This window comes from Eleginops maclovinus, chromosome 15 (genome assembly GCF_036324505.1).
Source record: "Eleginops maclovinus isolate JMC-PN-2008 ecotype Puerto Natales chromosome 15, JC_Emac_rtc_rv5, whole genome shotgun sequence".
NCBI lineage: Eukaryota > Metazoa > Chordata > Actinopteri > Perciformes > Eleginopidae > Eleginops > Eleginops maclovinus.
Window position 1 is genome coordinate 12,250,935 of NC_086363.1, and position 13,593 is coordinate 12,264,527.

A 13,593-nucleotide genomic window follows, 5' to 3' on the forward strand; every position below is an offset into this window, starting at 1 on the left:
TGTGTGTCCTCCACGTGTTTTGGCAGTGATGCTTCTCTCTTTGTGAGTGTTTAATTGGCTCCTCACGGTCACCATGGTAACGCTATTGTGGAAACCACCATCATCTGAATGTGTTTTTTTTATTTTGCATGACATCTCCACATCAATTTGCCCGTCTTGTCATATGAGCATGGCTTTTATTTCTTTGTTTTTTCTTTTTACCGGCTCATGTTTTATGCATGTTTGTGCTGTGTCGTACTTTTGAGTCGAAGCAAAAGATGTTGTCGTAGCCGTACGCCGCTGTTGTAGCTGTCGCCTGTGCATTGCTGGAAATAGTTGTTGTCCTGTTCTGCGTTTTTGTGGTGTTGTCGCTCGAGATTGGAAAACTTGCATGAGTTCTGCTGCATTGACTCGCACATATTGTGTTTTGTGTATATTTAAACTGCTGCTATGTGTACCACTGGACAGCTGAATCACTTCCCTTTCAACACAATAAGTACTTCATTTGATGTGACTCACACATTTCAATTCCAATTTTGTTATGATCATTTACCAAAGAAAAACCATAAACAATAACTCGGAAGTGATTTTTCTTAAGCTAGTGCTAGTACAGTTTCTTTATGTCTCCTTAACCGTCTCAGTATTCATTTACCTTCTTTGTATTAACCTCCCCCCCTTCACTTCTCTCTCTCGTCCCTCCCCAGCCACCTGTGGTAAAGACAGAAATGGTGACTATATCAGACACGTTTGCAGCCCAGAAAACTGAGATAGCTACAAAAGAAGTGCCCATCGTACACACGGAAACCAAGACCATCACATACGAAGCCGCACAGGTGCACATTTAACAAACACAAGGGAGTTTTGGTGTTTATTTTTGTCCTTTCGTGTGTCAGCATTCTTGTGAAATTGTATCATTATTTAAATGGGTTTTAAAAGAAAAGCACATTCCCAAAAAAGCTTCCTTCCTAGAAACAGTGCATGCTGTGGTTATTTTTGTTTCTCCTTCCTCAGGGAAATCTCTTTTAGTTTGTGACAAATCTTTCTTTTGAGCAACGGGGATATTCTGAGGGTGAAGTTCAGCTAATGATCTTACTTTGTCTCCTCTGTCATCAGTTGGATGGTAACGGCGATGGCGAGCCCGGAGTGCTGATGACAGCTCAGACAATCACCTCGGAATCTCTGTGTACTACTACAACCACACACATTACCAAGGTACACACACACACACACACACACACAATTATTATTACGTCCCAGTGATTTCTGTCTCCTTTCTGCTTTGTATGGAAGCCCTGATAAGCAATACGTTCCTGTTATTCCTCTTTTTATTTCATGGTGAAAACGTCTGGAAAAACCTGTTTTGGCAGATCTGTTCTTTGTTGTCGTCTGGATCAAATGTCTGTTGTTGAAACATTAATTATTTTTAAGGGTACAACAGTGTTCCACAATTCTATCTTCTAATTATAACTAAAAGCTTTTTTTTTCCTGGTAAGTTTTAATATAAATACCTGTCTTACCCATTTAATGTGTACAGAATAGAAATGAAAAACGTACCTGGTTTACCTATTTTTAGAAATAGCATGGCAGTACACTTAATCTATTGTGGCCAAAATGAGTATTTCAACAACAAACACTTGATCCTTACAAAAATAAATATTCACCTGGCAATTCTTTTGATGATAACGATGTAACTCAAAAAGATAAACCTTGCAAAATCGCTTTTCACATGTTCCTAGGTCACAGTTTTTCATAAACACAGAAAACATTTTGGACTCAGACTTTAGTTGAGCCTCTCAGGGCTTCCATAGCTCTGACCGGTTATATCCCCTGTGATAACAGACATCAAAGCATTATTGTTGTTGTGTATTTTTTGGCAGACGTTAAAGGGCGGCCTATCAGAGACGAGGATTGAGAAACGCATCGTCATCACTGGAGACTGTGACATCGACCACGACCAGGTTAGTCTTCCAGTCCCGAAAACCCAATCTTTAGTCTTTACGAAGTCAGCTAAATCCTCTAAAGTGACAAAAAGCGGTCTGGTGACATGTCCATCATGTTGCTCACAGTCTGAATGCACCATTTGATTTATAAATCACATATTAGAGACGCCGACATGCAATTATCCGCTGCATCCTTCTGTTCACTTGTTCATCCATACTGCTGGACAATGGCGTCTTGACCTTTTTTGTTTTTGCCACGCCATGTCTGTTTAATTTATTTTTGCTCGTTTTGATTTGTGTCTTTGTCTAAGGTTGTCAGGTTTCCGCTAAGACAAAAAATTACTTCTGTACACAGTCCTACTGGATTTGAAATGAAAGATAACTATGAGCGTAGAGTGAATTCATCTTAAAACAACAAGATGTTACACTGTCCATGTACACACAGACTGTTCGGATTTAGGGAAAAAAAGATAATTAAACCCTGGCCCAAGTTAGTTTGAAGACCCAATAAAATTTGACAGAATATTTAGTTCAGGTCTGGATCGTTACGCATGATCCCTCATCCACTGCTTTGTTTAAGTTGCCTGTTTCATTTGAGTCGCTGGATTTACATTTATTTTTTAGTGGAAATAAGATATTTAAAACATATTTTATTTCCACTTGATGTGTCCAAAGCCATTTTACTTCAACTCAAAGAAGTAAAATAGCCCATCGATAGTAAATCCAGCATTCTTGTCCTTTTTTCTTTATGCTTCTTATTTAATTTTTCATTTAACTCCATCGTTTTTCCACCCTTCCCTCCTCCTCCCCTACCTTCCCTCCCTCCCTCCACCTCCTTCACTGCCCGCCGTGCTCGGTGCTGCTACTCTGTGGTTGCCCCTCGGTACTGCAGGCACTGGCCCAAGCCATTAAGGAGGCCAAAGAGCAACATCCTGACATGTCTGTTACCAGAGTGGTGGTTCATAAAGAAACTGAGCTGGCTGAGGAGGAGGATTGACTGCACGCAGGTAATAATAATAATAGTAAGGCATCATTATTATTATTATTATTCACGGTGAAAGTGCTGGAGGTCTTTGAGTGAACCATTTATATCAGGACCGCAAAAAGTCTATGTATTTTCTGTTGTACACTCAAGACTCACCTGTTTCCGCTGCATCTTGGTTATTGAAATTTAACAAAACAGGGTTCATACTTAAAATAGTTAAGCCTATTTGAAGCAAATGTAATTGCAGGATTTTTTTGTATGTTACCTGATGATTGAACCTAATTGTAACTCGCTTTGGATAAAAGCGTCAAATTCTTTCTATATTTATTCTTTATTAACAATAAAACATATATTTACTAAACTCATGAGAAATACTGATGGATAAAATAGAAAAACGTGTGAAATAATACATTAATAAAAATGTAAATCGAAAAATGAAGGGGAAAGAGAAAAAAATATTACAGAAAAGATGCTATTCTATCATTTATAAATGATTAATAAAATGATGTCAGCTAAACACAACGTAATGTTAGCAGTAGGATACATAAAGTGGTTAATTTATGAAAAATGGTGGAACAAATAATCCCACACATGAAGCTACTAAACCATCAGCTATCATGAAACATGAAAAGATTTGAAAGAAAAAGGAATATTACATTTAGGGAAGGGAGGCAGTGACTGATGGAGTACAAAGGACATATTTTGAGTAGGAAAATTGATGTCATCCCACCACCCCAGCTCACTGCCCCCACCTCTGTCCTCCCAGAGCTGAAGGATCCATCGTGACTGTTTCCTCCGTTGACGTCGAACGACCTCCATCACCCTACGACAACCGACCCTGACTGACTGAAGAGGAGGAGGAGAGGAAGGAGAGCTGGAATAACGGGAAGGAGGAGGGGTAGACAAAACGGAGAGAAGTCTCTAACCTCTTCCCTGTCGATCGTTCTTACATTTCTGTGGTGCATCTGAATCCCTCACTCCAAAAACGTGAAAAACAAAAAAAAATTACAACTTCCGAGGGAACAAAAAAAAGAACCACTTTGTTAGCTTAACATTTGTAGCGTGTTTTTATTTTTTTAATAGTGTTTTTTTTTCTTTTAACTGTTTTACAAAAAGAGAGGTAGTGTGTCTGTCATAGTGTGTCAACTCAAAAGCTAAAGGGACGCACCGATAACCTGTCCTGACAAAATTGATTCAACATATTGATTATTTCTCCAAAGGTTTTCAGATGAAGAGGTACTGGCAATCACCAATCAAGAATGCTTTTTATCTTCATCCATTTTTTTCTAAAAGGAATTAATACGACGCTAACGCTTTGTTCTTTTTTTTTGTACTGTGGAGAAGTGTAATTGGTGCATTCCTTAGAAAAAACGTTGTGTTTAAATTACAGCTCCCTCTCTCACTGATTGTGGTGTAAATGGAGAGGGACATAATGTAACAAAGCACTTAAATATTTAACAGTAACAAGTAAGAACTTCCCTTTTGATTTCTAAACTTTTTGCAACAAAGTCAAACAGTCTTACTCATAAAATCACTTTCACAGTAGAATGACAGTCGTGTCACGTTATCACACTTTATCACTACCATTTCTAAAAAAAAAAAAAAGTTGGGAGCTGTAACTTAAACTATCGCAGTAAAACCAATCAACAAGGTTTTCTTTCCAATGTTTATGATTGTGTCTCGTTTTTCTGTAAGTATAGTTATTATTCATCCACATTCCTTGTGTTTTGACTGGCTGCTGAGTGAGTTCATTTTCAGTTAAATCACTTCAATCTAAGAGAATTCACGTTTTACCATTCACCGTGGACGGAAAAGAAAATGAACATTTCTTAAATGCGACGCCAGACAGGTGGAATTCATTCCTTGTGATATATTTGTAAGTTTTACAGTATTTAAGAATGCATTTTTACAAAATTGACTGAAAATGAACTGACTTTAAAAGCTGGCGTATACAACTCTCTGTACAGTAAAAATAAAGGTTATTAGACGGGATGCAGCTTTTGGTTCGCTAAATGCTCTCCCTGGGCCCACCCACTCTACGACACTAGCCATTCCTATTGGGCCGCAGGGAAGCAAGGGAGCAGTCATTTGATTGGGAGAGAGGACCAGTGAACTGAAAGCTAATTGGGAGATAGAGGTGGGGCTGTGTAGTGCCAACTAACAACTTTGGGAAAATAAACGTAAAGCATATTGGCCTTTACTCTCTGACAAGGACATGTTTCTCCAATTGTTTGCTATTTTAATTCTTTTTGGACAATGTCTAATACAAACCCTGCAAACTAAGCACAGGTACCAAAAGGAAGATAAACATAAAGTGAAAAGCAGTCCAAAATTCAAATTTATTTTTGCCAATTTTGCAGCATTTTGTCGTCAGTGTGTACTTAATTTCACTCCCAGCATAAAAAGCCAACAAACCCTGCTAGATAAAATGAGATCGGGGATTTAATTGAGCATGGTTTCACACATTTTTATCCTAAGCGAGTCTAGATGGAAGCTAATGTGCTTGATTGGTTTGAGAGTGTGTAGATACAGATTATCCTACAGTACGTCTAGATAACAATCTCAACGGCGGCTTCTGTTGTAACTGTTTCACCGCAACCAAAATATTCTTCAGCAGTAAAGCGATTTTTGTATGTTCCTGACCTATTTCACAGTTGCCCGTACACCACAAACAGACACAGTTACAACCAAACAGTAAAATGCAGCTTAAAGGGAAACGTATCTGAGGTTTTAAGTGCTCTTGAAAGCCTTGAATCCCATGATATTTTATTCAGTTTTTGGTGTTAATTTAGGCCAAATGTTCCACAAAATTGTTGTGACTGTGTAAATATTGGTGGCATTAAATGGGATAGAGCAAGGGGTCGACAAATATTCTTGTTGTGAGTTGCGGAAAAACAAAAACAAATCCTCCTGAAATGTACCTGGTTTTAAACTAAGAAGTGTCGGATTAATTTGGAAACACTCCCGACTAACTGGACATAGAGGCGTTTTGAATTAGAGACTTTTATCTTTTTGTATTTAGGAAATATTAACACACAATCTCCACATACCACTGGATTGAGTGGTAACGGCCGCCTGGGCTTTCTATTGGTCTGACCTTTTTTATGCAGTTAAATAGCATTCCAAATGAGGGGGAAACTTTAACATTAAATCCTCATGCAATGTCACAAAGCGGCAGAAAAACATTTTGTAAAAACTATTAAACCGTGAAACACTAGGCAGCTTTGGAAACCTTCACTATCAAAAACAATCACACTTTGAAAAAGGATTCGCTGGTATCACAACGGCGTTATTTGTAGATTTGCTTATAATTTCTTGTCTTATCTCTGTGAAATTGATGTACTTGGGATTTAATGGCGCCCTGTCTGATATTCTTAATATTGTCTCAGTGTTTGTGACATTGAAGGAACACACCACTACAAGCCACCCTTTATTTTTTTGTACTTCTAGCCCGGGTTTGACCTCTTTTTCAGGGGTTCTGGGCTCTTTTAACCAATCACCGGAGCTTTGGGGTGGCTGCGGGGGCTGGTTTTCCAAAATGTGGACATTTTATTTGACGTTTATTAAAGAAAGAATCGTCTCAAGTAACTTTATTAACAGTAAAAACAAACTGAAGTTATCAGTAGTTACAGTGGCTGCTCCGTACAAACATGGTAACAGAAAGATTTTATTGATAAGATCCAGTCAAAACAAAGTATGTGTTGTGTATGAGGCTGAAGTAGATAAATGGAAATTACCTTAACAGTTTTATCTCATGCTTTTTACCACAGATTTGACAGTTTTGATAAAACCAGCATCATTTTGTATTTCAGTGACTTAAAAACTCAAAAGGAAAAACTTTGCATTAAAAAACCCACTTTGGAAAACCAGCCACAGCTGCTTCATTGTTCTCTCTTTAGCCAACCAATGATCATCAGTAGGGTTTTTCTATCTAGCAGCTTATTGTCTTGTGTCTCCCCCACGCACAGCCACTCCTCCCCTGTGTAACACTGTTTAAATAAAGGATTGTTATACTCTGAAATCTGTTTGTCACATTTTTTATTCATTCATAAATCAATTTGTTGTATAAAATGTAAATCCTGTATGTTAATTCTCATAAAACTGGTATCTTCGGCTCAGGTAGTCTTATAATGAAACATAAGTGTACAATAATACAAAAATAATGATCTTTTCAGAGTGTGAAATTTATACTAATGCAGCTATATGATGCCTTTAGCTTCATAACGATGACAGAGCAGGTAATATTCCAGATTACCATGAGGGATTAAAAAAAACTGTTGTCATCACAAATCTTTTTCAGTGTTAATGTTTTTTCTTAAGGCGCTTCAACATTCATCATCTTAAGGCACTTTGATGGCTGCGATAAAGTCTCTTCCTGATAGATTTGATAATTATCACACTGATTTGCAGAGATGTCCGTGCAATCGGACAGAAAAGTCATTATTTCAGAAGGTTTAGGTCATGTGTGTGTGCGTGTGTGTGTGTGTGTGCGCGCGCGTGCGCGCGCAGGGCCGGTTCTTCCTACAGGCCATCAAGGTGACCGCCTAGGGCGCCAAATTGGCGGGGGGCGCCCCCTAGTGGCGCCCTTAAGCACACATCTTTGTTTTAACAGCATTGATTAACGAATTTTTTTTTTTTTTAAAGCATGGGATATAAAACCCTCATTGAATTAAATGAACATGCCCCAACCCATATTTCGAGATTTTGCGCCCCCCCCCCGCAAAATCTCAAAATCGCCTAGGGCAGCCAATGGGCTAGAACCGGCCCTGTGTGTGTGGTCAGGTGATTCAGTTCTACCCAACACTCCTTCTCCTCCGGTGTGCACTTCTGTTTATATCCCGGTAGATGGCGCTTCTGTTTTGCACCTCCACATCCGCCTCAACTGGAAAAAATGAGAAGAAATGTTAGCACGTTGAAACATAAAATCACGGACACAATACAAAACAGACGGATTATAGTCCTCATAAGACACTTGTTGTTCAACGTTTTTTATTGCATACATGTGGTAACACTGAGTATTTACTGCTTTAGTCATAGGCCTAGACCGTTACAGCCCTTTTTCCCTTCGGTTCATTGCTTTCACTATTGTTTAAAACTTTGCCAAATGACTAATTAGCTAACAATGTATGTCATCATCATCACTACAATCATCACATTATAAAGGCGGCCATCTTTTATGTCTGAAAAGTCGTTGATATTATGTTTTTAATTACCAAGGAAAGAGCTTTGGGAAACGCTCCATTCCATTGTGCGCATGCGCAGTGTCACTACTCGTCCTCATCACCCACAGGTGTGACAGCAGGTAAAGAAAACATTGTGTAAATCAATGTCAAAACTTACCATTAAGAAAATGAAAATATATATAAATTGTTCCCATTCATAAGCTGCCCTAGAAACTCGTGCTAGCTAACTTACTTTAATATACTGTTTCGATAGCGGAAATCCACTTAGCTAGCGTAGTCAACAAAGTTATTTTACTTTGATATTGCTATACAGCTAAGCTAACTCGGAAAACGTATACAATGTTTTCAACTTTTCACATTTTAGAGCTTACATATTTAACTAGGATTATGCTGTTCGCTTCCTGTTGCTGAAAATAGTTTTGTTTTATCAGGAAGTTGAAAGAAAAGGCGTGTGTTGCAGAGTTTCACCTGTGGATCGGGAAAGGATTGATTTCTTGCAAAAAATCTACCGGGCAGAGGGAGCTAGGAGGACCACCATATTACTGAGTAAGTTTATAGTAAAAGTGCGTTAACGTGCTAGCTCACGCATCAATTGACAACCTGAAATGCAGCTTTAGGCTCTATCTTATGGTGATTTTAATTACTGGACGACCGATGCAGCCATGTTTCTTATAAAGTCAGTTAAATACTGAAGTCTTAAAGAGAAATTCGTATAGTTAGTAACAAACAATAAGCTCCTTTACTGGACGACCGATGCAGCCATGTTTCTTATAAAGTCAGTTAAATACTGAAGTCTTAAAGAGAAATTCGTATAGTTAGTAACAAACAATAAGCTCCTAGTCTAAGATAACACTGGTCGTAGGCCTAATTGATTATCATTTCCCTGAGAATAAACAGCAGACACACTTTCTAGTTTTACTACATGGTCATTGGAGAACTTAATCTTTAAAAACAGGTCACAAAATACTTAATAAAATGCGTATGGGATTAAATTGCCAGCTCCTTTATTATGCCTTTCCAAAAAATGTATTGAATACACCTTATTTATTTAGAGGGCTGCACACCATATACATCAGGGCACACTGTGTGCTGACATACTGTACGGCTGCAGTCCTTTTTTAAACAGAATGTTGGGCTAATTGTAAGAAAGTCTCCAGGAAAGTTATCTTCACTTTCACATATCCTGTACTAGTCGGAGCGGATTATTTTGGTACACCTATAACCTTTGCAGAATGTCTTGATGACTGAGCATCTGTATGTTGTGTCAAAGCAAAGCGCAAAGGGGTCAAGTTCAAAACAACGCTTGTTATCAGAGCACGTACACACAGATGAAAGAGGAGCAATTTCTCCAATGTGTGTGTTTGATGCTCTGACCCTCTGTATTTTTCACACACTCGCATGTAAACACACACAAATAGCGGCCACTAATCAAATCAGTGATCTGGTCTTCAGTCATACTTAGTTCCGTCAAATAAATGTCACTTTGCCAAGTTGTTTTTCCTCTTCTTGTAGCCTGTTTTGGATCTTTTTCATTATTTAGAGTGTAGCTTGTTTTCAGGGCCTCGAGACATTTTTCTACATGACTTGAGATGTCGGGTATTGTAAAAAAAAAAACGACTCGCTCATGAAACCTCTACAGCACAGAGTTGCTTGTCTGAGTGTGTTTGCAGAAAGTATGGTGCACTTCATATATTATTTTGCTGAGGATTCTGGTATGAAATGAAAATATGTTCTTGATATTGGACTGAGATATAGTGGTAGTTTTAGTGATTTATAGCATGCTATTAAACCTCCCCCCTTGGAGTACACTTTTATGTAGAAATCCTTTCAATGTGTTGATGCGTTTATTTATAGTTTGCGTAGCCCCGGAGAAAGACACGTCCATTCTGCCTCACAGCACCATGGTAAATATAACATTAGCAAGAGATGTGGACCTGGCTTAGACATTTAAAGTTAATGACGATGCCTACCCTGTCTGAGTTTCCAGCTGAGGTAGACGATCAGTTGCAGCAGAAGCAGACAGACCGACAGGAACAGCAGCAGACCGAACAGCCAGAGAGGGAAAAAGCTATCTGTCTCTCTGTCTGTCTGCGCCACGGTCTGTCGAAGGAGCAGAGCCAAATCAGCCCAGGGGCCGCTCAGCACCTCCATCCTGCTGCTGCATGGGAGGAAAACATTTTAAAAGAGGTTGCCAAATTAATGTGATTACATGATGAATGAGGCACAATCAGATTGACACTCAGCAGTTATTAAGAGATGTGACAACCAAATGACTTCAAGGTTAAAACTGGGATTCAAGTCATAGCTTCTCACATATAAGACTTTGTTTTAATAGCAAGTAAGTCAACGTTTCTTACACTTTTACGATATATATTACAGTTGTTATTATAATATAAAGTAAAAACAAACATAAACTGAGGTCTCTCGTTCATGTTGACATATAATGTAGAAATTAGAAGAGTTGGTAACATGGTAGTACATCCTTTAAAGTACATTATAGTATTTTAAAGATTATACAGTAGCAAGAGTTAGCTTAGTTAAACAAAAACAATTATTTTAGAGTGTACTTTAAATCTACTTGAGTAATTAAAAACAAAAGTGATTGTAAAATAAAGAAAAAAGTCGCACACTTGCCCATTGTTTTTCTTAAAATCCCAAATCCATTTGCAATTTAAAGTGTGATGAATAAAATAAGGTAGGTGTAGTATATGCACATGAATCATACAATTACCATTTCTGTTATTGGTTTTAATAGTGGTGACACAGGTATATGTATTTTCAATGGAATTGAGACTTTTAAACAATGCATTTAAAAAATGTGTGTGTGATGTTCGCTTACATTAGCACGCAGATCAGTTTGATTTGACCAATTGTGCATAATTAAAATATTCGGGGTTAAAAATGCATCATGCTAATTATCTCAACTCTATCTGTTTTTGCCAAGACATGTATGTCATTTCCTTTATGTATGAATTGAAACACAGAGTGAAAACGCCACTCTGAGTACCCCAAAACAAGTAGCTTCATTTACAGGAAACATTGTGTAAATGATTTAAGGCACAGCAAAGACAGTTATGAGTATATTTCAAAAATCTACTTACAGTTTTCAGGTTCCCCAGTAGGACAGGTTTTGATGCAGGCAGTGATGAGCTACAGATGGCCACGGGATATTATCAGCGAGCTAATACATCGTGGTCCTGACAGCTGTTGGTACTGCAGTGGATTTGTATCAGTAGCCAGGAATTAAGTGGAGGTCAAAGGTGACGTGTTTGCGATGGCAGTCACATAACTTCAAGATTTAAAAGTTTTTAAATTCAGACAGCATCGGGGTGTCACATCAAGTCTCACCGCTGCAGGAAGCGAGATAATCCACAGAATAATTCCTTGGGGGAGAAGTATGGTGGGTTTAATCCAGAGGTAAAAGTAGGAATTGTGATTCTCTCTGTCTCTCTATCTTTCTCTCCCCGTCCCTCTCTCTGGTTTGCAGAATCGCCCCTACTGTTGTTGTTGACGATGTGAACTTTGTTCTCTTTCAACAGTCAAACCTTGTGATTGCTAAGAAGATTAGCTCTACTGGCCAGGTCTGAGTGTGTGAATGTGTGTGAGTGTGTGTGTGTGTGATACAGTTCAGAGATGTATTGGTAGGGTTACTGCAGGTTAGGTGTCCTCAAAACAGTAAAATGTGCGTAAAATAAAGAGTTCTCTGTGTATGTGTGCTTTGGGAGCTTGAGTAATGTTTGGATCATTGAACCTTTAGACCTTTGCTCTCACTGTGTCATAAAACACACACCACTCACTGACACACACATTTCTCTCATCTCCCTGCCTTTTTCCCTTTGTCTACTTACCAACAGACACTTTGACACCTTTTTGATCAATGAATCTAATGAATACTTTTAAAAGAGCACTGATAGCATCAACCTTGACTGAGTTGTCAAAACAAAAAGGGAGAGGGGGGGACAATCAGTTTAACATTAAAGCTGTAATTTACTGTAACGTTACACCCAGTTGCAAGTCACATGAACACGTGACTTCTAAAGTTGTTGAAAATGTTTTTAAAGCGTACAGATATTAAATCAAAGAACATTTTGTGGAAATGTTTAAAACTTGCAGTGGGAACGAGGTGTAAACCCAGCATTGTCCTGTGTATCTACGATGAATCTCTTCATCTAAAAGTTGCTTAGTTTACTCCAACAGGCATGGAGCAACAGAATAATTCATTTGGGGTTGTGTATCAGACCACCTGGCGACTGTAAGTACAGTATTCACTCTCCTATTTGCTCTGCTTTGGTCTCCACCATCTCCTCTCGGGAAATATCTGACTTTTTAGCCGCTAAATGCTCCACAATGTTCACCAGCTGAAGCTAACTGTGTCTGTCTACCAGTTAGTGCAACTTGTGTATTTCACCAACAAATATCAATTGTTAAAAATAAAAATAAGGATAAAAGCAAATTTAACCAGTAGCTTCTGTCACATATTTGCATGGCACTTTCCAATTTATTGTTTGATAAATAAGATAAGATGGACTTTATTCATCCCAAATTGGGAAATTATTTTTGTTGCAGCAGGATAAAAAACAAGGCTTTGCAGAGAGTAGAAATAAAATAGTAGAAATAAACAATTCCAAAATGTAACACATCTCAAAATAGAAATGAAACAGCATTTGAGAGTTACAGTTACCAACATTTCTGTTTATTTTTAACTGCAGTTACATCCTTTCTTATTTTCGCTTCTTATCATGGAGATCAAGTAGTTTTCAGTTCAGTTTATAAACTACTAAAAGATGTACCGGAAACAAGTTGGTGTGGGCGTATAGAGTTATTAATAAAAACGTATGAATATCTAAGAAGAGATTTGAATAATACAAATGTAGATTCTTCAACTCTTCCTGGCTTTGAGACTGTATCAGGCTAACCACCTCGATGTTATGTTGCTAGAAGTCTCACACACTGCTGCTTTTCACCTGCAGTTTTATTTGACCACATCTAAACAAGCTAACAAGCTGGCAGGAAACCAAACGCAGCCTGTGTTCGCTCTGAAGTCCTCGGGGAACGTTCATATTCGCTGCCAACGCTTCTTAGTTCTCGCTGGGAAACGTATCCCTGCCCTCGGTGTGGTCTTGACAGCCGCTCGCTCAGATCCCAGCCGTCAGTTCTCCTGTGATAAAGACTGATTTGAAAACACACCATTAGTCTTTTCTCAGAGGAGGGAAGGCGGGCTTTAGTGATAAAATCAAACAAGCCTAATTTGGCTGCTGAGAAGGGCCCGGCTCTTCAAGTGATGCTGTCGTCCACATTGATGCTATCGATCCGCTTTGTTGTTTCTGCGATTGATCACGAGTTAAAGGGTTTATTTTCGGAGAGGAAGAGCATGTGTGTGTCTCTGTCTTCTTTTGTGTTTGTTTTCTGATTGACTGGGTCACAATGGAGTTATTTCAGGAGGATTTACACACACCGCTCTGTGTTTTTTACTGTGATCAAAGAAATAATGACTTTGTATTCTGTG

At 38.4% G+C, this 13,593-nt stretch overlaps 2 protein-coding genes and 1 long non-coding RNA gene across 29 annotated transcripts in view; 2 read left to right on the forward strand and 1 right to left on the reverse strand.

The window, feature by feature from the left end:
• epb41l2 (erythrocyte membrane protein band 4.1 like 2) overlaps nt 1-6,925 on the forward strand; it is a 53,345-nt gene extending 46,420 nt beyond the window's left edge. For 16 of the 19 annotated variants that reach the window (XM_063902051.1, XM_063902070.1, XM_063902059.1 and 13 more), the window contains 5 exons: nt 684-812; nt 1,093-1,191; nt 1,857-1,937; nt 2,812-2,926; nt 3,671-6,925. In XM_063902051.1, coding sequence (XP_063758121.1) covers nt 684-812; nt 1,093-1,191; nt 1,857-1,937; nt 2,812-2,916 — 414 coding nt within the window. In that variant the 3' untranslated portion in view covers nt 2,917-2,926; nt 3,671-6,925. Of the gene's footprint in view, nt 1-683; nt 813-1,092; nt 1,192-1,856; nt 1,938-2,811; nt 2,927-3,642 lie in introns of all 19 variants that reach the window. The other 3 variants (XM_063902056.1, XM_063902061.1, XM_063902063.1) reach the window with 3 other exon arrangements.
• LOC134876875 (uncharacterized) lies at nt 6,480-11,666 on the reverse strand. Its single transcript, XR_010167508.1, has 3 exons — nt 11,189-11,666; nt 10,058-10,245; nt 6,480-7,786 (listed from the first exon to the last, which is right to left on the reverse strand). It is a non-coding gene; the product is annotated as an uncharacterized LOC134876875 (long non-coding RNA).
• The window catches only part of tmem244 (transmembrane protein 244), a 54,843-nt gene continuing 49,288 nt past the window's right edge, over nt 8,039-13,593 (forward strand). For 3 of the 9 annotated variants that reach the window (XM_063902078.1, XM_063902080.1, XM_063902079.1), the window contains exons 1-2: nt 8,053-8,206; nt 8,519-8,633. The gene's annotated coding sequence lies outside the window, so the exon portion shown is untranslated. Of the gene's footprint in view, nt 8,207-8,232; nt 8,420-8,515; nt 8,634-13,593 lie in introns of those variants that run through there. The other 6 variants (XM_063902074.1, XM_063902076.1, XM_063902081.1 and 3 more) reach the window with 4 other exon arrangements.